Source organism: Panicum virgatum, chromosome 8K (assembly GCF_016808335.1).
Source record: "Panicum virgatum strain AP13 chromosome 8K, P.virgatum_v5, whole genome shotgun sequence".
Taxonomy (NCBI): domain Eukaryota; kingdom Viridiplantae; phylum Streptophyta; class Magnoliopsida; order Poales; family Poaceae; genus Panicum; species Panicum virgatum.
In genome coordinates this window covers 2,290,266-2,309,589 of record NC_053143.1, presented here as the reverse complement: position 1 = coordinate 2,309,589, position 19,324 = coordinate 2,290,266, and the positions used below count along the sequence as shown (strand labels likewise).

Sequence of the window (19,324 nt, the reverse complement as noted above, 5' to 3'; positions counted from 1 at the left end):
TCTTGCAGTTTACCATGGAGTACTATATTTTTAGTACTAGTTATTTTTTGCCCCCTGAACATTCATGTGTAGCAGTAGTTACAAACGCGTACGCCTTACCTTGTTCGTGCTATGTATGATGCATTCGCTGCGTGACGATTCATCTGATAGATCTGACTGAATGGAAGCTGACAGGGTTTCAATCCATTGCTTTTGCTTGCTTCTATGTCTCAAACAGACATACTAACTCCTATCAAGTAGCTTGCTTTACTCACAACGCAAATGTTCCTTGCATCCACAAGCCAAGCAACATCGATCTCTATTTAATGGGACAATCTGGCTGCTCATCTCTTCGCTCATCCATCGTACTCAAGAAATAATTGAAGCTGCACACACCAGTCATCAGAGCTAGTTGCAAGTTGTCAGAGAAAACTAGTTAACAATGGAGGGGAAGAAGCAGTTGCTTGCTACCTTGGTCGGCTGCAACTACGCCGGCACGCCCCACGAGCTGCGAGGCTGCATCAACGACGTCCTCGCCATGTTCGACACCCTCGTCGCCCGCTTCGGCTTCGCGCCCGGCGACATCACCGTGCTCACCGACGACGACCGCAGCGCCGCCGCCGTGCTCCCGACCGGCGCCAACATCAAGCGCGCGCTCGCCGACATGGTGGCCCGCGCCTCGCCCGGGGACGTCCTCTTCTTCCACTACAGCGGCCACGGCACGCTCGTCCCGCACCGCCGCGGCCATGGCGCGCGCCAGGACGAGGCCATCGTGCCCTGCGACTTCAACCTCATCACGGACGTGGACTTCCGGCAGCTGGTGGACCGGGTGCCGCAGGGCGCCACCTTCACCATGGTCTCCGACTCGTGCCACAGCGGCGGCCTCATCGACCAGGAGAAGGAGCAGATCGGGCCCTCCGCCGTCGTCACCGACGACCTCGCCGTCGACGGTACCACCACGCGCGCCGCCCGCGCCCGCTTCCTCCCGTACGCCGCCGTCGTCGGCCACCTCTCCGGCGCCTCGGGCGTCGACGCGTCCCACCACGTCGCCGACCACCTCCTCGCGCTCTTCGGCGCCGACGCCAGCGCCAAGTTCCGCCACCACCACGACGCGCCGACGCCGAGCCCCGACGGCGGCATCCTGCTGAGCGGGTGCCAGACGGACGAGACGTCCGCGGACGTGGCGGCGGACGACGAGGCGGCCGTCGGCGGAAAGGCGTGCGGCGCGTTCAGCAGCGCGGTGCAGGCCGTGCTGGCGGCGCACCCGGCGCCGGTGAGCAACCAGGAGGTGGTGAGCCGGGCCAGGGAGCTGCTCCGGGACCAGGGGTTCGAGCAGCACCCCTGCCTCTACTGCAGCGACGCCAACGCCGACGCGCCGTTCCTCTGCCAGCAGGAGGGGGCCGCCGCCATTCCCGCCCTGTGATTCTCTATGATTTGTGTCAGAGTGGTCTTCAACCTTCATTACCTGTGAGGCTGTGAATATGAACACACACGAACAAATCATGATGATGACATGCCAAATGCCATTGTTACTGATTTTCTGCTTATAAGTGCCTTGGTAACTTTCCTTGTCAAAGGATGAAATTTCCGCTTATATTGACAATGTATTCCATCAACCAACCTGATTCCGTTTCTTAAATTCATCCAAAAAATTGGTCTTATGTTTTCTCTGCTTAAGTTCAGACAGAGATGGAGCACTCCATAATTTGTTTTTCAAAAAGGAAAGGAAATAGAGCAACCTTTTAAATTTCATCATCATGGGCTGGAATTCTCTGAGAAAAAAGTTCCTGGGCTGGAATGACTGTCCACTAAGTAAGCAATGTCCACACGGCCCACTATGAGCCTATCGGCCCAGCCCAATATTGGTAACGGAGGGAACACGAAGCTTCGCTGCCGAAACCCTGGGGCTGGGGCACGGCCGCCGCCGAAACCCTGGGGCTGGGGCACGGCCGCCGCCAAAACCCAAGTTCCCGACCACCGCCCCTCCTCCTTCCCCGTCCCCTGCAGTCGCAGCTCCGCCGCCCGGGACCAGCCACCTCCGCGGAGCTCTATTCTGCAAAAGTTGTTTCACTCATGGGTCGCACCATCAAGAAGGCCAAGAAGGCCAAATCCAAGAAGACCAAGGTACCATACAGGACATTATTATTTCTGGAGTCCTGATTGATGCCTGTTCCTTCAGTCGTTTCAGTATGTTCTTTGTTTCACATGCCTAATTCTGCTGTATTTATGGCCTGAAGAAAGTTGAAGCTTCCACGTCATCTAATCCTGCGGTTGCCCCTGGTCCGGCCAAGGTGAGGAAGGAATACCCCATCCTTTTCTTTCACACAGCCAGAATAGTGATGTTTGCTCGCAAAGTTACGCCTAAATGAATCGCCTTTCTGCTTAGGAGTATTTTTTTAGTTTTTCCCCTTTTAGATGATTATGCATATTGTTTCAGCGTGCAAGCTATACCCAACTAGTTAGTGCTTCGTTTTAGGTCTGGCAACCCGGTGTAGATACACTGGAAGATGGGGGGAACTCCAGTTTGATCCTGAGGCTTACAATTATCTCCGAGGGTTCGACATTGGCTGGTCTTGCTTGAGGTAATGTTTCTCAGCATAGGGCATTGTTTTTTTTTTTGTGAGGTAATATATGATCCGTTCTCATGAATAATCTTCCATTGCAGTTTTGATGTTGTGCGCGATCAACTTGGACTCGTACGATCAGAGTTCCCCCATACATTATATGGTGTTGCTGGAACGCAGGTTTCGTTACTCTTTACGCCTTCAAAACCTAAACATTATTACTGGCAAAGCTTGACTTCATTTCTATACATAGTTTTTTTTTAAAATCCTGAATTATAATTTCTATAGGAACATTAATTGTGTTCTGTTGCACCTATTCTTCTGTATTTTTAATTTTAATTAAAATTTACAGAAAATATCATGGGAACATGCTATGATATTACCTATTTGTATTTATGTTCTTGTTAATATGTTTTCTTAAGCAGCGTGCCTTTGCTGACTCTAAGCTAAAAAAGGGGAATGTGCCAGAAACATATTGTGAGCACTCATAGGCACTTAATATGATGATTCCTGCTAGAGATTGTAATTGGTTTCTAGTGAGCGAATTCGGATCGCTAAAAGATTAATTTAAGCCTATTCAGCAACTTTCTTGAATCTTGCTATTGCATTCAGCTTAAAGGAATGACTTGATTATTTGGAATACTTTAATTTAATCATTAAACTTTTAGTTTGTCTCTCTGAGTTTGGAGCTAAACTGTTCTTCAGGCTGAGAAGGCTTCATCGAATTATATTGGCATTTTCAAGCTTTCTAACATAAGGGGGAAGAAGCGGGAACCTATACCAGCTTCAACAGTTGATGCTGACACTGATGTGGATAGTGACAGCAGCAGCGATGAAGAAGATGAAGAAATTAATGAGGATATAAAGCCCATTCTACATGTATGTTTTTTAATCGATATCATAACTCTACTTCACCAAAAAACTCAAGTTTTTTCAGTGTTGTGCAAGCTACGCTGATATACAGCTTGTGATGTGTTCTGTTGCTACATTTCAATGTATCAGCTAAAAAAGGTGGCTCATGCGGGTTGTGTAAATCGGATACGCTCAATGACTCAAAAACCACATATATGTGCTACGTGGGGAGATACTGGTCATGTTCAGGTAATTTAGTTCTTACCTCACATTTGTTTTTTTTAGTTATTTTGTCGCTGGCAACCTAAACCTGTATATCAATTCTATATATCGTATTACCTTTTGAAAACAGGCCCTGAAACTGAATGCACCGTATTGACTTCTTTTTTATGCATTGCCAACTGTTACCCGGCTTCTAAATATGCAGGTGTGGGACTTGAGCTCCTACCTTAATTCCTTAGCAGAAGCAGAGTCAGGGGCACCTGCACCCAAAGAAGATGACATAATTCACAAACACTTGCCTCTGAAAGTATTTAATGGCCATAAAGATGAGGGATATGCAATTGATTGGAGTCCGCTTGTTACTGGAAGACTTGTTTCTGGTGTGTACCTGATCTTGTGCATTTCACAATGTTTGTCATCTAAAATGTTTCCATAGTTGAGAACTCAATGCATGATCCCTCTATTCCATGTCCATGAATCATTGATACCAATTAATTTGGTGTATAGATATTTTCGGAATAATTTAATGCTTTTTCTATGCAGGTGACTGCAATAAGTGCATTCACCTGTGGGAGCCAACTCCAAACAACTGGAACGTAGATGCAAATCCATTTGTTGGACACACTGCAAGTGTTGAAGATCTACAGGCATGCCACTGAATGATGTATTATGTTATTAATATGTTTCCTTGAATATGATTTTCTAACTAATATCCTTGCAGTGGAGTCCCACGGAAGCTGATGTATTTGCCTCTTGTTCTGTGGATGGTACGATAGCGATATGGGATATACGTACAGGGAAGAAACCTTGTATTTCTATAAAAGCTCATAAAGCCGATGTGAATGTTATCTCATGGAATAGGTATATCCAGCGGATAACTCTTGAGTACTACAACTTCTGCTTCATAAATGCACGTTTTGACTTTTGACTTGCATTATCAGACTTGCTAGCTCCATGATAGCTTCAGGGTGTGATGATGGCAGTTTCTCAGTTCGTGATCTCAGATCAATTCAGGTATTCCTTCTTGATATATGACAATTTCTATGCTTGTGAGTTTCGGATGTAGCCAACTTGACATTTTCCTTAATTTGTGTTTCTTTAATTTACTTTTAGTTGGGGTTCTGTTTGCCTCTATGCAATATGTGGAATGACAATTGCACATGATGGGTGTTCTGAAGATATTAGGAAATGAGTAAACCATCTCAGCAATAAAAATATACAAGTTATGCTTTTGCTACTAGATTTTTGAAATAGATAGCCTACATTAGATAGCGTTTCATTACTGCTAGTATGTAAACAGTGCACCGTGCACAAATTAGTCCAGCTCGCTACCATGGTTGTACCCTTGTCGTATTGCCCTGTTTATCTAGACATATTCATACTGATTATAGTAATTCTAGTTTTGTATTTCTTTAGTGTTGTTTGTGAATCTTTTTCCCTTAGTACTCTCTATCGTACTGGTAGGAGGACTCATTGGTAGCCCATTTTGAGTACCACAAGAAAGCAGTTACATCTATTGAGTGGAGTCCACATGAAGCGGCGTCACTGGCTGTAACGTCTGAAGATCATCAACTCACGTAATACTCTCTCCTTCCCTTGTCATTCTTCTCTTAGATACACTGGACTGTCAAAATGTTTTGCCCAGTATTTGCTGACACCTCTCACGAATTGTCTGGGTATAGAATTTGGGACCTTTCACTGGAAAGAGATGCTGAAGAGGAGGCTGAGTTCAGAGCGAAGATGAAGGAGCAGGCGAATGCACCTGAAGATTTACCCCCACAACTTCTCTTTGTTCATCAGGTAGTACTATTAAATTGTTCTCTCATTTGATCATGATGATGGCATTGGAGACTGACTGACTTGTGGCCTCATCTTTAGTGGCTGTATCATTTTTCTTGCACAGTTCTATTGCTTGTAAAGAGTGATACAAAACACTGACTGTTTCTATGAGCAGGGCCAGAAAGACTTGAAAGAATTGCATTGGCACCCACAGATACCCTCGATGATCATATCTACAGCAATTGACGGTTTTAATGTGGTGATGCCCAGCAACATTGATACAACCATTCCTGGCAACACTGATGCAACCATGGCATCTGCTGAGTCATAGATGTTTTTGGTAGCACCATGCAACTTGTAATTCCAGGGTTATGTATCCAGTATTATCCTGTTTAGCTGCCAGCCATCTTTGTTGAGCAGGATGATAAATTTTGATTGGCTGACATTGTATGCTATATAGATAAAGATGTAATGTGCACAGTTTTTGCTATGTAATGTTGATACAGCATATATCAGCCCATACTGTGGCATTGAAGCAAAAGGTGCTTCCTTTTCACAGCTAGCAGAGCAACCTAAGGTGCCATTGGTGCTGAGGTTACAAAGACAATTTTTCTAGTTGTCATGATGCACGATTTGTTAGATGTTATACCACAGAAATGTTTCTGAAAGTAGGAATCTGATTTATTATGACTCGCATAGGTAGAGTCGGCTGGAAGGACCTTTTGTGGAGCACGGTTGGCGGTTTGATGCCGGCTTTGTTCATTTTTGAAAATTTGGCAGCCGCCCATTTAGATATGCTCCATTGCCGCTGCGTATATTCTGTGCTCCCTTTGCAGAAAATTAAATGTACACATATTCTTTCTATTAAATAAATACAAAGATAATGAAAAGATTGAAAAAAATGTATGGTGAGATCTCAGGTAATTATTTTTCCAGGAAATGATTTCGAACTAAATATTTGAGAAGCCACTGAGAATCAAAGTCTTAAAAGTTTGACAGGATAAAATAAAAAAGTATTTCTGAGCAGGTATATAATTCGCCCAGACTCCTTATTTTGGCCAGCGCAAGAGCAGAAGAATAGAGGACAAGGAGGCACAAACTAGATAGGGGAATGCACCTTTACCGTTCCTGCGATTCAGGCACACAAATTAGTCTGCATCCATCGTGGCTTGTCGTGAATTTGTGATCGAGGGCACACAAGGCGTCGTCCATCGATCATGTGTTTTTCTCCAACGGAATTAGGAGATCGATCAGCAACCCATTGAATCGATCGAGAGAAGAAGAGAATGGACGAGGTGGAGCAGCAGCTGTCCAAGCAGCAGATCGAGGAGTTCCGGGAGGCCTTCAGCCTCTTCGACAAAGATGGCGACGGTATGTAGGGCCATGGCTGAATCGCATTGTTCATCGATGAATTGCAATTGCAATTGACAGTTGATGAGGCGCAAATTGATGGACGCAGGGACGATCACGACCAAGGAGCTGGGCACGGTGATGCGTTCGCTGGGGCAGAGCCCGACGGAGGAGGAGCTGCAGGAGATGGTGAACGAGGTGGACGCCGACGGCAGCGGCGCCATCGACTTCCAGGAGTTCCTGACCCTCCTGGCGCGCCAGATGCGCGAGGCCAGCGGCGCCGACGAGGAAGAGCTCCGCGAGGCCTTCCGCGTCTTCGACCAGGACCAGAACGGCTTCATCTCCCGCGACGAGCTCCGCCACGTCCTCCAGAACCTCGGCGAGCGCCTCTCCGACGAGGAGCTCGCCGAGATGCTCCGCGAGGCCGACGTCGACGGCGACGGCCAGATCAACTACACCGAGTTCGCGAAGGTCATGCTGGCCAAGTGAGTGACCATCCAAATTCAAAGATCTCTCTTTCTTCTTCTTCTTTGCATTACTGAGTTATTATAACTTTCTTCCATTGCATCCCTCGCATTCTTCTCGCCTAGATTAGCACAAAGACTCATCGTTGATTGATAAATTAAACTAGGTATTGATAGGTGCCTGCTCAATTAATCGATTAGGCTCGAATTGGAGACAGCGGAACCGGCCATGCCGTCGCTCCTGAAAAACGGATACCGCGTCTGTCGCTGGGTTCTTGCATTTCGGATCTTGCAAATGGGCCGACAAGTTAAACGCCGACGGTACTCAACAAATGCACTTACTTGCATTGCATTGGGGCCTTGAAACTTCAGCAGTGTAGTTTGCAAGTAGCAGTACACTCATGGATCAAACTTCAGCTGAAAGAATTACTCGTGCATGATTTTCATCTGAAGCCTGAACCTGACACTTATGTTGGGTTCTTGGGTCATTGTGCAGGCGAAGGCACCAGGAGATGGAAGGCCATGGGAGTGACTCGGATCACGCTAAGAGCACCTGCCCCTCCTGTACAATCCTCTGAAACTCACTCTGCCACCCTCATTTCTTGCTGACAGCTGAGTGAAATGTAACAAAATCCACTTTGTAAATGGGAAAAAAATGAAATGGTAACCAACATGAGTTCCCAATTAACTTGCCAGGTTTTCCCAATTAACTTGCCAGGTTTTTCTTGAAACAATGAAAACCTGCTTAAGCTCTTCTGTTCAGTACCAGAAAATGGGGCAACATAGCAAGGTCAAGGGTGCAAAAACCATACTTGGCTTCATTTCGCGGATTTTGTGCATGGTGTTTCAACATGATTCATTGGCATACATGAATTTACAAAGCTCACATACTGACAAAATCTACTGAACGAGCTTCACTCCAACTACAGTCTACAGCAAGCAACGCGACCTCTCAAAATGCAGCATTTACAACAGTAGTGGAGGACCAGCACAATTTGCTGGGCCACACCAGTACATATATAATTCGGAGAACATATTTGCTGATCCAGGCTACCAAAATGGAATCTGCTTGGAAGAATGAGACACAAATAGTTTTCCATCCTTCCTCTCCTTAGGTTCTGCCGAGTGCTAAGCAGCAGGTTGCATTTGCAGATCCTCGGATTTCCAGACAACGTCCTTTAAGGTCTTGGAAAGGTACTTGTAGAACTGCAGAAAGTTACAGTTTACACATAAGTACCATATACTGTTGAAGAGCAAAGCTAAGTTATGAATCTCTAACTTAGTCAACCCAAACTATTGGTGATTGAAGAAGCCTAAGTATAGGAATTAATCCACTTCTCCAACCAATGGCTCAGCTTCATGAATAGATATGTTTCTTTTATAAGCATGATCTTTGCGCGTATGGTAGTTACTTTATGGAATTCCAGAGTGTCGCCTTTTGCTTTTCGGACTTCTACCATATGAAGAGAGGGTGCAACTTGTAGTATCTGAACCAAAATGCATAATAAATGTTAGGCTGACGAAGTTTACTTTAAAATAGATTACAAGTTCAGGATTTTCTTGCATTACCTCAGTAGCAACATTGAGGTTTCCTTTCCTCCCTGCTTTCACCTTTTCGAGCCTCAACTGGTTATACAATAAGACAGAATGCATAAAGATCTATCTAGAGTTTGTATACATTATTGAGAAGTTTAAAAACTTAAGGAAAATATTCAGAATTTCAGATAATCAGTTATCATTGAGTTGTGGGAAGGAACCTTGTAATTTTTCTTCTGAACATCGAATCCTAGAGGTTTTGCAGCTTCCTCAATCTTGCGGACAATTTCCTTGGGTGGACATTTTGAGGTGAACCTTGTTTCTCTTTTGAATTCCTGCAGATACAAATTATTACAAATATAAGTAGAAAATATAGAAAAAATGATAATCCTAAATTGCGAAAAAATGTAAAATTTCCAAAACCAATGTTCTAATCACATACTAGGCATATAGTGTATTAGCTTGTCAAATGCATTATAACTGTGTAATTGACTTGACCTTTACTAGCTGTTAGAAAGGAAATGCATATCACAGTCTGACTCTTGAGGCAATGTCCTTGGAAAATCATGATAATTTAAGCAACCAACCACACTGCGTTTTCAATTACTACAGAGGAGTCAGGAACATCCAGATCCAGTACCTGCTCTGAGTCGAATAAGTTTCCAAGATTTAGGCCTGCTGACATTGAAATCAGTTCAAATGCATTCAGAGCTACTGGCTCTTCTTCTTTCTTTTCTGTCACGTGGTGCTCCTGAATGATGGCAGATAACATTAGTAAAACTAGTTGGTAACTAAAATCCGTGAAATTATGCAAGAGATATAAAATAGAAATGCACCAATTACTTACTTCTGAATCATTGAAGACAGCATCCACATCATCCAATGTGGTGTCATATTTTTCGTCAAATTCCGGGCGCTTGTAGCCCTTTTTGAACCACTCATCCTCTAATATTTCATGGATTGTTATTCTCTGCCATGGTTTACCAAAAGATGAGCCTAATGTTATGGAGCAAGAGAGAATTATGAAGGCCCATTCATTTTGAAAGCAGAGTTGGCACACACTCAAAATGAAGATGAACCACAACCCATTTTTGTCTCTTTCTTTATGACTGGAAGTTGCAATAGTTTACACAAAAAAAGGGTATCATTTTGAAATATGGTTATGTGGATTGCCTATACCTTTTCCTAAAAGAAAATTTTCCTCAACTGCATCTCATAGTGGCCATGTGCGTACTAGTAAGTACATTTGTGTCAATCTGACTTACATGACAAACCCTGGATCAGTGGGAATATCATTTGGTTGACGGTTGACATTTATCAGTGATCTTTTTTCTCGAACACAGTGCAGTGCGGGAAGCCTACGGCACTGGGTACGCCTTTTTTCTCGAACACGCAGGAGAGCTGCGTATCAATATATTAAGAAGAAAGAAGGGTATAGTACCCAGTCACCAGTACAAAAAAGTCCCTTTTCATGGGGAAAAGACCAACCCCCCCCCCCCCCCCCCCCCACACACACACACTATATTAGCCTTTTAACCAACAACCCATGACCAAGGAGACCTATCAGGCTAACACGTTTATCAGTGATATATCGGCCTACTAGGCGATACATTTGTATGGGGAGTATATATTTGTTCTATTCCATTATCTTAAGATTATTTTGCTAGTATTTTCCTTTTCAAGAAGCTTTTGTGATCTGGCATACCGTCATTGGATTTGGATCAAGGATTCTTGTTAACAGCCTCTTCGCAGGAAAAGACGTCCACGGTGGAAATGTAAATTCTGCATTTGATATCTGCAAGGAATATCAGGTAAAGTCAAATAAGCACGAATAAACAAGAACGCTGCAGTAATCTAAAAGCCTTGCAATGCTCACTTTCTTATACAACGTCATAAGATTAGAGTCCTCAAAAGGCAAATACCCTGCTAGCAGAACAAACAGGATAACTCCACATGACCACAAATCAGCCATTGCACCATCATAGCCTTGATCTTCAAGGACCTACAATGAAGTTGGCAGAAATATTTATATCATTGCATTCCTAATGAAATGGTAATTGCCATGGCATCCATTATTGATTCAGTCTCTGCAGTTTTTTGGCATTACCTCTGGTGCAACATAGTTCGGAGTTCCACAAGTTGTGTGCAGCAATCCATCATCCTGAACAAGATAGAAGAGAGAAGAAACATGCTTAAAAACATGTTGAGGGACTCAATTTTTAAACATAAACGGGTATGATTAATTGCTGATGCAAAGAGTGTGAATTTTACCCTCTCATACTCAAGTACTCATTGGTAACTTAGATGCATATAGGCGAGAAGTCATTACCTTGATCTGCTGAGATAGGGCGCTCAGCCCAAAGTCAGAGACCTTCAGGTTTCCATATGAATCGAGCAGTACATTTTCAGGCTGCAAGTATCTTAATTTAGATTCTGAAATAGATTCCTTCATTACAGAAAAAATCACACAAAGAAAATGAGCTCACTTTTAGATCCCGGTGGTACACACCCCTGCTGTGACAATAATCAACTGCATTGATTAATTGTTGGAAGTACCTCCTGGCCTCATCTTCCCTCATTCGACCATGGTTAGCCTTTATGATAGGAACATAAAAGGTTTAACTTTAATCAAAAAATTTCAGTGATAAACTGAGCTTTGTGGACACTGAAACAGTAAAGTAAGGCAGTGGGTATAGCAGAAACAGCATGAACCGGAACGGACGTGTATATCACTTACAATTATGTCAAAGAGCTCGCCACCTGTAGCATATTCTAACACAATGTAGATCTTTGTTTTACTTCCCATCACCTAAAGATTAATGAAACATTGATTTGTCAAATATCAGCAATTGACTGCTCCCAGTGAAAAGAAAATAGGCATGTTAAATGATTATATTAGGAATTTATTGACTTGGCTCTTTTCTGATATCTTGTAAGGTCAAATAGAATATCAAGAAAGGTACCTCATATATGCGAACAACATTGGGATGCTTGATCAACTTCATTGTTGAAATTTCCCGCTTAATCTGCATTCGACCATGTAGTTTTTTCATCAACGACAGATTACTTCGACAAGGAGGTATTAATTCAATGCTGAGAAAAGTTGCCAAGCTCATAGACCATTCAAAAATAAGAAATACAATAAAAGGGGTACAGAATCTGATGGAAGGGGCCACAATCTTCAAGATGTGAAATATCACCAAACATTAAAAAATGCAGCAATAATTCAAAGTGTGAAATCGACAGTGACCTGTTCCACCATCTTGTGCTTGAGGACCTTCTCCTTATCTACGACCTTGATGGCTACTGGTTCGCCTGTCTCAGTGTTTTTTGCGAACCTGACCTTTGCGAATGTGCCTTCACCTATGGTCCGACCGAGCTCATACTTCCCCACACGTCTCTTCACCTTGGTTGTACTCATTCCCTGCCTTATCGGGATGAGTCTCCGCTGACTTAAGTCAGCGGGACTCGGGCCACTGACGTGTGGGCTCCACGTGAGCGTGGCCTTATCGGCCCTTAGAAATATCAGGAAGTTTCTAAGCGGAGTCCAATGGTTTCACTGTCCTGTGTGGAAAATTTTACCCAGATTGTTACAGGTCAAGATGAAAATTGAAAAAAAAAAATGACATGCTGATAGTTGTCTAGCTGCATAAAATTTCTGAAATTAACTAAGAACCCTCCATTACACGGGTTCAGTTTGGACGTGTGATAGATTCACGTCTTATTTCTTATCTCCAATGAATCATCACTGATCTGTAAATTTTATGGGCAAGGCCAAATGCAAATCCACGACTAGTGAACAGCTAATGGTCAGTTTGTTGGTTATTTATTCCCTACCACATGCTAAGTCAGAAAATTGGTGAACGACTTAATCAGTGGGGTTAGCAGAAAAGATCCTGTGAGATCGAAAAACTATTTTTTCCCCCTCTCTCGCCTAGAACAGGAATATCGAATTGGGAGTCAAAGAGAAGTTAGACCATTCTTGGGACCTGGAAAGAATAAATGTCAATCATCCACGAGGGGGCTGCAGAAAGATAGGAATTGAACATTCAGTCCATCCATTCAGAAAAGCATAACATAACATGGGAGGGGCTGCTCATGGGCATATTCCATTCCAGCGATCGGACAGCCCAAGAACATGAAACTTGCAGCCAGGGCTCTCACCTCAAACAGGGAAGAAAGTGATCTCTTTTAGGATAGGGGAAAGAGATTTTTTATTTTTTTTTAAAAAAAAAGAACTAGCAGAAACAATGGAGGTTGAAGAAGCTGGGCCAATAGCCCCCGATAAAAACCTGCGTGCTAGAAATACAAGGCTGAAGGGCTTGGGGAATTAAGAGGGGAAAACAAGATTGCTGGAAAGAATGCATGAAGCAACTGTAGTTGGGCTGAAAAGGAGCGGATCACATCGCTGCATACTAGCTAGAAACAGGAAGAAAAAGGAAACAAGGAAGAGAAGAGGCAGGCAGAGGAGCTCTTACTTGCAGTCTCTCCGGTTGGACTGGATCAGGCGAAAAATGCCCGAGTAGATGCCCTTGCTGTGCCCTGCTGGAGTGCCGGTGCTGAAAAAGATCTGGGAAACGGCTGTTGGGGCGAGGAAGAGCTGCTAGGCTTCTGAGGAGGCCGCTGCTGAGCAAGCGGGGTGGGGGAGAGCTTGGTGGCCCTGGTGACACCAGCAACCAACCAAGCCGGCTGGCAATTATAGCGGCGGGCAGCAAAAGATAAAGGGTGAGGTGGGGAAGAGGAAGACGGAAGGGAAGGAGGACATGTTTGTTGTTCCGAAAAAAAATTCAATTCCAAGTTCAACTGCCTCCACAAGGAGGACGTGCCTCGGCGGCGGCTGTCAGTGGTGGGTGGGTCCCACAGGGAAGTGGGGACGAGAGGTACGGATGCTCGTATCGGACGGCAGTGCCGGCGTGCAGCATGATTGATGATCGCCGGACTTCCCGCTCCGTGGATCGTGAGCTTCATCACTCGCTCGTGACCGCGACGGGTACGGATCCTCTGTGCGTGCCCACATCCACATGCTGCCGATGCACATGCACTCGTGTTGTTTTGGCAAAACGCCAACCGACGGGGAATCTGTAACAGTGAAACTCCAGACAACGAAGGAACGGAATAGCCTGCTGCCTGGGTTGTCTCCTGATGAACAGCGATCAAATCCAACATCCAACGCGGTGCCCGTGTCATTAGGCCGCATTTAACAGTTGAGCTAGTAGTACATCAACTCTAAGTTTATCCGTCTGATTTGATAGAAAAATAGTAAACTTGTTTGCAGATGATTGAAACATATGCTGGGAGTAGTGAAAATAAAAGGAGAAACAAATAAAGGGAGCAGGTTAACTAACCTGATGTGTGTACTAGTACTACTGCAGTATCGATGAATGCAAATCTCCTTTAAATCAGACATTTCAATTAGAATCCTTGCATTGGAGAGAAATTTTAATTTGTTGTCCGAAAATAGCATCAAAGTCGTAGTAGTTAGATCACGGAAAAATGCGGGTTTTGAGGCCAAATAAAAGCAGGCGTACTACGTCTAATTAAGAAAAAGGAAAATAATTAAACAAGGTGAAGATGGATAAATTTTGATGAGTAGCGACAGTACAGATGATGAATATATAATTGCTTCAACGACTGACAACAGTCGTTCATCAGTCTCAGTACTTAATTATGTTTGTCTAGTAGTTTACATATGTAATAAGGCCTTGTTTAGATGCGTAAACTTTTGGGTGTAAAGCATTGTAACACTTTCGTTTGTATTTGGTAATTATTGTCCTACCATGGTTTAACTAGGCTCAAAAAATTCGTGTCGTAAATTATAGATAAACTGTATAATTAGTTATTTTGTTTAACTACATTTAATACTTCATGCATGCGTTAAAACATTCGATGTGATTGGAAATCTTGTAAAGTTTTGGAATTTTAAAGGGAACTAAACAGGGCCTAAATATTTGAGTCTCAAGTCATCAGCAGCAACTCGATCATGCATTCATATATATATATATATATATATATATATATATATATATATATATATATATATATATATATATATATATATATATATATATATATATATATATATATATATATATAGACACACACGTGGTGGATCGAGACTAGTATCCACCACCACACAATAAGATATGGATATGACTGACCTAATTAATCACATCTTCATCCAATAATCATCTCCAGGCCGGCCGGTATACGGCTAAGGTCTTTGCTGCTAGCGTACTGTGTACACAGATGGTCAACACAATCAGGCGGCTGAGCCCAAATTATATTAAGAAAGGACCCATCCAACTAATTATGCATGATTTGCAGTGGCTTGGATCGACGACCAATCAACAAGAAGATGATGACCAACGACCTGCAACTCTGCAAGGCTAGCTGCAACTTTTGATTAAGAAGCTAGTGATCTGATGATGCAAATGGCTAGCTACTCCATTTACATATCGTATTAGGTTTGTTCAAAGTAAAATTTAGCAAACTTTGATCAAATTTATAGAAAAAATAATAACATTTGTAATAGCAAATTTGTTTCATTATATTGAATCTACCATAAAGTATATTTGTTGATAGTGCATATGTTTGATAATATAGTTGTTACTATTTTTTGTATAGACTTGATCAAAGCTTAAAAAAATTAACTTAGGACAAACCTAATATGTTATGTAAATAAAAATTGAGGGAGTAGTAATGAGGACTCAGTTACTTTTTTTGTTGTTAGCTGTCCGTCAGTTTTTCCGTCGTCAGTGTACTTGCATTATTACATTATTATCGCGTCTCATTCATCCAACGTGAAATAAATGTCCAAGGATTGGATCGGAGCAGGTAATTAATTAATTAGTGATCGATCCACCCAGGACTAAGAAGGAGCCGGGAGTCAAAATGCAAGCGGCGCGGGCCCGGGAGGGAAGTTTTCTTCTTCTACGTTGCTTCCATATATCGCTAATCCATGCATCGTTCTCGCATCTCCGCGATGCTGATTACTTCCATCGCTGATGCCTTATTTTTTTTCTGAGAAAAATGATGATGCACAAGCAGCAGCGGCAACAGCCAACGAGCAGCACAGCACAGCAGTGCGGGAGGGGCTAATGGGCCTCCACGAGCTGTCCCGGAGTAGTTTGGGCTCTGGTGGATACAGATACAATTATTTCTTTTTTCCTCTAATTTTGGGCTCACATTGGATTTCCTGGCCCAAATAGTGCACCCAGAAGCAAGCGGTTTTTTTCTTTTTTATATTTAAAAAAATTAAAATTTCAAAAATATATGTCCGTTTTGGAAAATTTCAAAAATATACCCCGGTCGCCCTATGGGGGCCGACAGGGGGGCCTGTCGCCCTCCCCTCGGGCGACCGCTGGGCCCAGCCCACGGGCGCGGCAAGAGGGCCTGTCGCCCCTCCCCCCCGCGGGCGACCGGGGTAAGCCCCTCTATATAAGCTCCAACCCTCCCCTTCCCTCCTCATTTGAGCCCGAAAATTCCACCAAAAATCTAGAAAAAAAGAGAGGAGTGAGGAGAAGGAAAGCGGCGAAGCCCTGTCGGATTCAGCACTTGTGATCTGCCGGTTAGTACATTTAGTTTATATATTGTTATATTTAAGTACTATGTATTTAAGTATGAGTAATTTAAGTAGGGGTGAGTAATTTAATTTAATTATTGGTATAGTAGAACCATTTAAGTAGGAGTTTAATGATATTTTAGTTTGTAGTTACGTAGTAGTAAATTAGTTTAGAAAATTAGTACTACGCATTTATTATTACAATTGCAGTACTATTAGAGACGTGTATATAAATTAATTATGATTTAGAATAGAATTTGGCATATGCAGTATAGAATTTGAGTGTCATCACGTAGTTATGAATACTTATACGTTGTAGTTGAATTTCATACTTAGTTTTTACGGATTATTGAATAAGGTAGTGAAGTAAAGAGTATAACTCGATAAGTATTATGTGATATACAGATATGTCGAGCAAGATGCAGTTTCAAGTATTTTATGGTGAATACAATGTTATGTATGGGCCAAATGGAGTAGATCTTTCTGCCTTTAAGTGCACATCTAGCGGCATAGATAAACCTCTGGAAAGGAGTTTTAGTTCCATATGTAAGTGGCTGCAGCGTGGGTTCCATGTTGATCCGTTGACACATGTGATCACTGTCCAGTCTCTTGTTAATTGGGAGGTAGAAAGTGAATTATGGGAATTGATGATGATACACAGCACTGATGACTGGCAGAAGTACATGCAAGCAGCTCTAGAGCGTGGCTGGCCTCTGGCCATTCTTGTTCAAATCCGGAAGAAGACACAAAATGAAATACAACATTGTGCAGATCAAGGAACTCCGAGTATTCGAAGAGAGACCAATTATGTTGAGCAAGATGAGTCAGAAGAGACAGAGAACCAAAACATGGGACCACAGGGCCTTGCTGATGAGGGAGAGAGGATACATAGCATTGTGGAGGAGATGGAGGCAGAAGACCAAACCACAATAGAGATGGAAGAATATGAGGGCTCATCTGATGACGAGTAGTACTCATTGCCAAAAGAGTGGAAGGAGCATGGTTTTGGCAGTCATGTCGCAGAAGATGTACGAAATCAGGAGTGGGAGTACAGAGGGAATGAGGTAGTGCAAGTTGCAACATATCCAAACATTGAAGCTGTAAAAGATGTTGTGAGACTATGGGCAATCTCATTGAAACGAGAATTCAGAGTCGTAAAGTCTGGCAGTAAAGAATATGAGGTGAAGTGTGTGAATGCTGGATGTCCATGGCGAGTACATGCATTCAAAGGAAAATGGAAGTCAAACTGGAAATGTTCCATTGTCACAGAGCACACTTGTTTGCTGTCAGAAGTTGTTCCCTCGCATCGCAATATATCATGCGACTTTGTTGCAAAGCAAATGTATGGGTTTATTATGGACAACCTAAATTATGAGCCAAAAATGATTGTTCGACACATTGAGCAGACTTACCAGTACACCATCAGTTATTTGAAGGCATGGCGGGCTAAACAAAGGGTGTTGGAGATGCGGTTCGGCACATACGAGGCATCATATGATAACCTACCTCGTATGTTATCCCAGGTTGCTGCTAGAAATCCTGTAAGCTTTTATGACACATACCTTGTACCAGCCTTGACTAGGGGACAAAGAATTATGCAACGAGCCTTCTTTTGCATAGGTGCTTGTGTTAGAGCATTTCAGTTTTGTCTTTCGGTGATCTGCATTGGTGACACATTTTTGACTGGAAGGTATAAAGGTCAGATACTCACCACAATCGGTGTAGATTGCAACAACCAAATAGTTCCGCTCGCATTTGCATTTGTTGAGAATGAGAACATAGACAGTTGGTATTGGTTCCTTGAACGAGTGAAGATTCATGTTGTTGCTGCACGTCCAGATGTGTGCCTTATTAGTGATAGGCATGCAGGTATCCTGCAATCAATACTGAAATTGCAACGTGGAACTGCGACAACGCCTCCATTATGGCCCGATGTCCAAAACAGGTGGTGCATTAGGCATATGGGTGCAAACTTCTATGACCACTTCAAGAACAAGGATCTTAAGAACCTGTTTAAGAGGTTGTGCACCCAAAATCAACAGAGAAAATTCAATGCATTATGGCAGATGCTTGATCAGTTGACTGCAGAGCTAGTGAAGGTAAGGGCATCAGGAGCAGGCACGAGTCAGGCTGCAGAGGCTAGGGATTCAATTGAAAAGCCATTTTCACACTGGATTCGAGGTGCACCTAAGGAGAAATGGTCATTCCTTTATGATACCAATGGAATACGGTATGGTATTCAGACAACGAACCATGCAGAGTGTTTCAATATGGTTATGCGTTCTTGTCGTGCCTTTCCTCTTGTGGGAATTGTTGAGTTCATCATGTATGGGTGCATGAAGTATTTCAGAGAGCGTTACACGGCTGCAAGCATAAACATCAGCAACCCCCAAATTCAGTTTTGCAAAAGAGTGACGCAATATATGCAAGAGAAGATTGAAAAGGCCAAACTGCACCGTGTCATATCGACAGGTACAATGGAGCATAGATTTGAGGTTCTATGCAAAGATAGAAGTGGTCATGGTATCCGCAGAGATAGGGTGGTACAGGAGAGTTTGATTACAGTTGATGGCAAAGCCTTCTGCTCCTGCATGAAGCCAAAGTTATTGCATATGCCATGCTCCCATCTCATTGCGGCATGTGGAGAGTCTGCGTTGCAGCCAGGAGTATTTGTTTCACCGTACTTCAGCAAGGAAGCAGTTGTATCCACCTGTGGACATGAGGTATACGGGATTGGAATTGTGGGGCCTTTCACTCAGGATAATGAGAATAAGATGTTTATTCCTGATCCAGCCACTAAGAAAGGCAAAGGCCGCCGTCAGACACGTCGTATTTGGAATGGTATGGACGAGTCGGAAGCAAGCAAGGCACAAAAGCGTTGCAGCCAATGTCGAGCATTGGGTCACAACTACAAGAAGTGTCCTCAGAATGCACTTCACGATGCTGCTGACGTCGGTCCTTCCGGAAATCCCAGAGATGGAGCACCTGCTACGTTCAGACGAGCATCGGCGAGAATT

General features: G+C 43.3%; 3 protein-coding genes and 1 pseudogene across 11 annotated transcripts; 2 read left to right on the top strand and 2 right to left on the bottom strand.

Annotated features, from left to right (window-relative positions):
* Positions 1 to 353: 353 nt before the first annotated feature.
* On the bottom strand, positions 354 to 1,441 carry LOC120646482. The gene has a single exon (XM_039923040.1). It carries the CDS (start codon positions 1,439 to 1,441, stop codon positions 416 to 418), a length of 1,026 nt encoding a protein of 341 aa, XP_039778974.1. The 3' UTR covers positions 354 to 415.
* Positions 1,442 to 1,883: 442 nt separating this feature from the next.
* Positions 1,884 to 5,958, top strand: LOC120643478 (annotated as a pseudogene). Its single transcript, XR_005663019.1, has 13 exons — positions 1,884 to 2,103; positions 2,217 to 2,270; positions 2,456 to 2,561; positions 2,645 to 2,723; positions 3,249 to 3,422; positions 3,546 to 3,644; positions 3,823 to 3,997; positions 4,161 to 4,264; positions 4,339 to 4,478; positions 4,559 to 4,631; positions 5,082 to 5,194; positions 5,300 to 5,417; positions 5,572 to 5,958. The product of XR_005663019.1 is annotated as a glutamate-rich WD repeat-containing protein 1-like (transcript).
* Positions 5,959 to 6,471: 513 nt separating this feature from the next.
* On the top strand, positions 6,472 to 7,866 carry LOC120643481 (neo-calmodulin-like). Its single transcript, XM_039919858.1, has 3 exons — positions 6,472 to 6,767; positions 6,856 to 7,231; positions 7,707 to 7,866. The coding sequence occupies exons 1-3, from the start codon at positions 6,683 to 6,685 to the stop codon at positions 7,786 to 7,788; spliced, it is 543 nt and encodes a 180-aa protein (XP_039775792.1). The 5' UTR covers positions 6,472 to 6,682; the 3' UTR covers positions 7,789 to 7,866.
* Positions 7,867 to 8,004: 138 nt separating this feature from the next.
* On the bottom strand, positions 8,005 to 13,481 carry LOC120643479 (CBL-interacting protein kinase 32-like). 8 transcript variants are annotated; one of them, XM_039919852.1, is made up of 15 exons: positions 13,225 to 13,481; positions 12,252 to 12,310; positions 11,997 to 12,174; positions 11,710 to 11,772; positions 11,484 to 11,555; positions 11,233 to 11,340; positions 11,076 to 11,156; positions 10,854 to 10,907; positions 10,623 to 10,748; positions 10,452 to 10,541; positions 9,594 to 9,716; positions 9,387 to 9,497; positions 8,968 to 9,081; positions 8,780 to 8,836; positions 8,005 to 8,697 (listed from the first exon to the last, which is right to left on the bottom strand). In XM_039919852.1, exons 3-15 carry the CDS (start codon positions 12,165 to 12,167, stop codon positions 8,524 to 8,526), a joined length of 1,344 nt encoding a protein of 447 aa, XP_039775786.1. In that variant the 5' UTR covers positions 12,168 to 12,174; positions 12,252 to 12,310; positions 13,225 to 13,481; the 3' UTR covers positions 8,005 to 8,523. The 8 variants fall into 8 exon arrangements, with proteins under 8 accessions (XP_039775786.1, XP_039775787.1, XP_039775788.1 ...); XM_039919853.1 differs by having other exon boundaries at positions 8,005 to 8,416; positions 8,623 to 8,697; positions 11,997 to 12,310; positions 13,225 to 13,478; XM_039919854.1 differs by lacking the exon at positions 13,225 to 13,481 and adding an exon at positions 12,911 to 13,184 and having other exon boundaries at positions 8,005 to 8,416; positions 8,623 to 8,697; positions 11,997 to 12,310.
* Positions 13,482 to 19,324: the final 5,843 nt, after the last annotated feature.

Bases quoted from the DNA above. Each gene is read 5' to 3' on its own strand.
- LOC120646482 (XM_039923040.1), bottom strand. From the start codon at position 1,441: ATGAAGGTTGAAGACCACTCTGACACAAATCATAGAGAATCACAGGGC.
- LOC120643481 (XM_039919858.1), top strand. From the start codon at position 6,683: ATGGACGAGGTGGAGCAGCAGCTGTCCAAGCAGCAGATCGAGGAGTTC. The intron at 6,768-6,855 runs GTATGTAGGGCC...TGATGGACGCAG, and splicing joins CTTCGACAAAGATGGCGACG to GGACGATCACGACCAAGGAG. The intron at 7,232-7,706 runs GTGAGTGACCAT...GTCATTGTGCAG, and splicing joins GCGAAGGTCATGCTGGCCAA to GCGAAGGCACCAGGAGATGG.
- LOC120643479 (XM_039919848.1), bottom strand. From the start codon at position 12,167: ATGAGTACAACCAAGGTGAAGAGACGTGTGGGGAAGTATGAGCTCGGT. The intron at 10,908-11,075 runs GTAATGACTTCT...TATCTTGTTCAG, and splicing joins CCCTATCTCAGCAGATCAAG to GATGATGGATTGCTGCACAC. The intron at 10,749-10,853 runs GTAATGCCAAAA...ACTTCATTGTAG, and splicing joins CGAACTATGTTGCACCAGAG to GTCCTTGAAGATCAAGGCTA.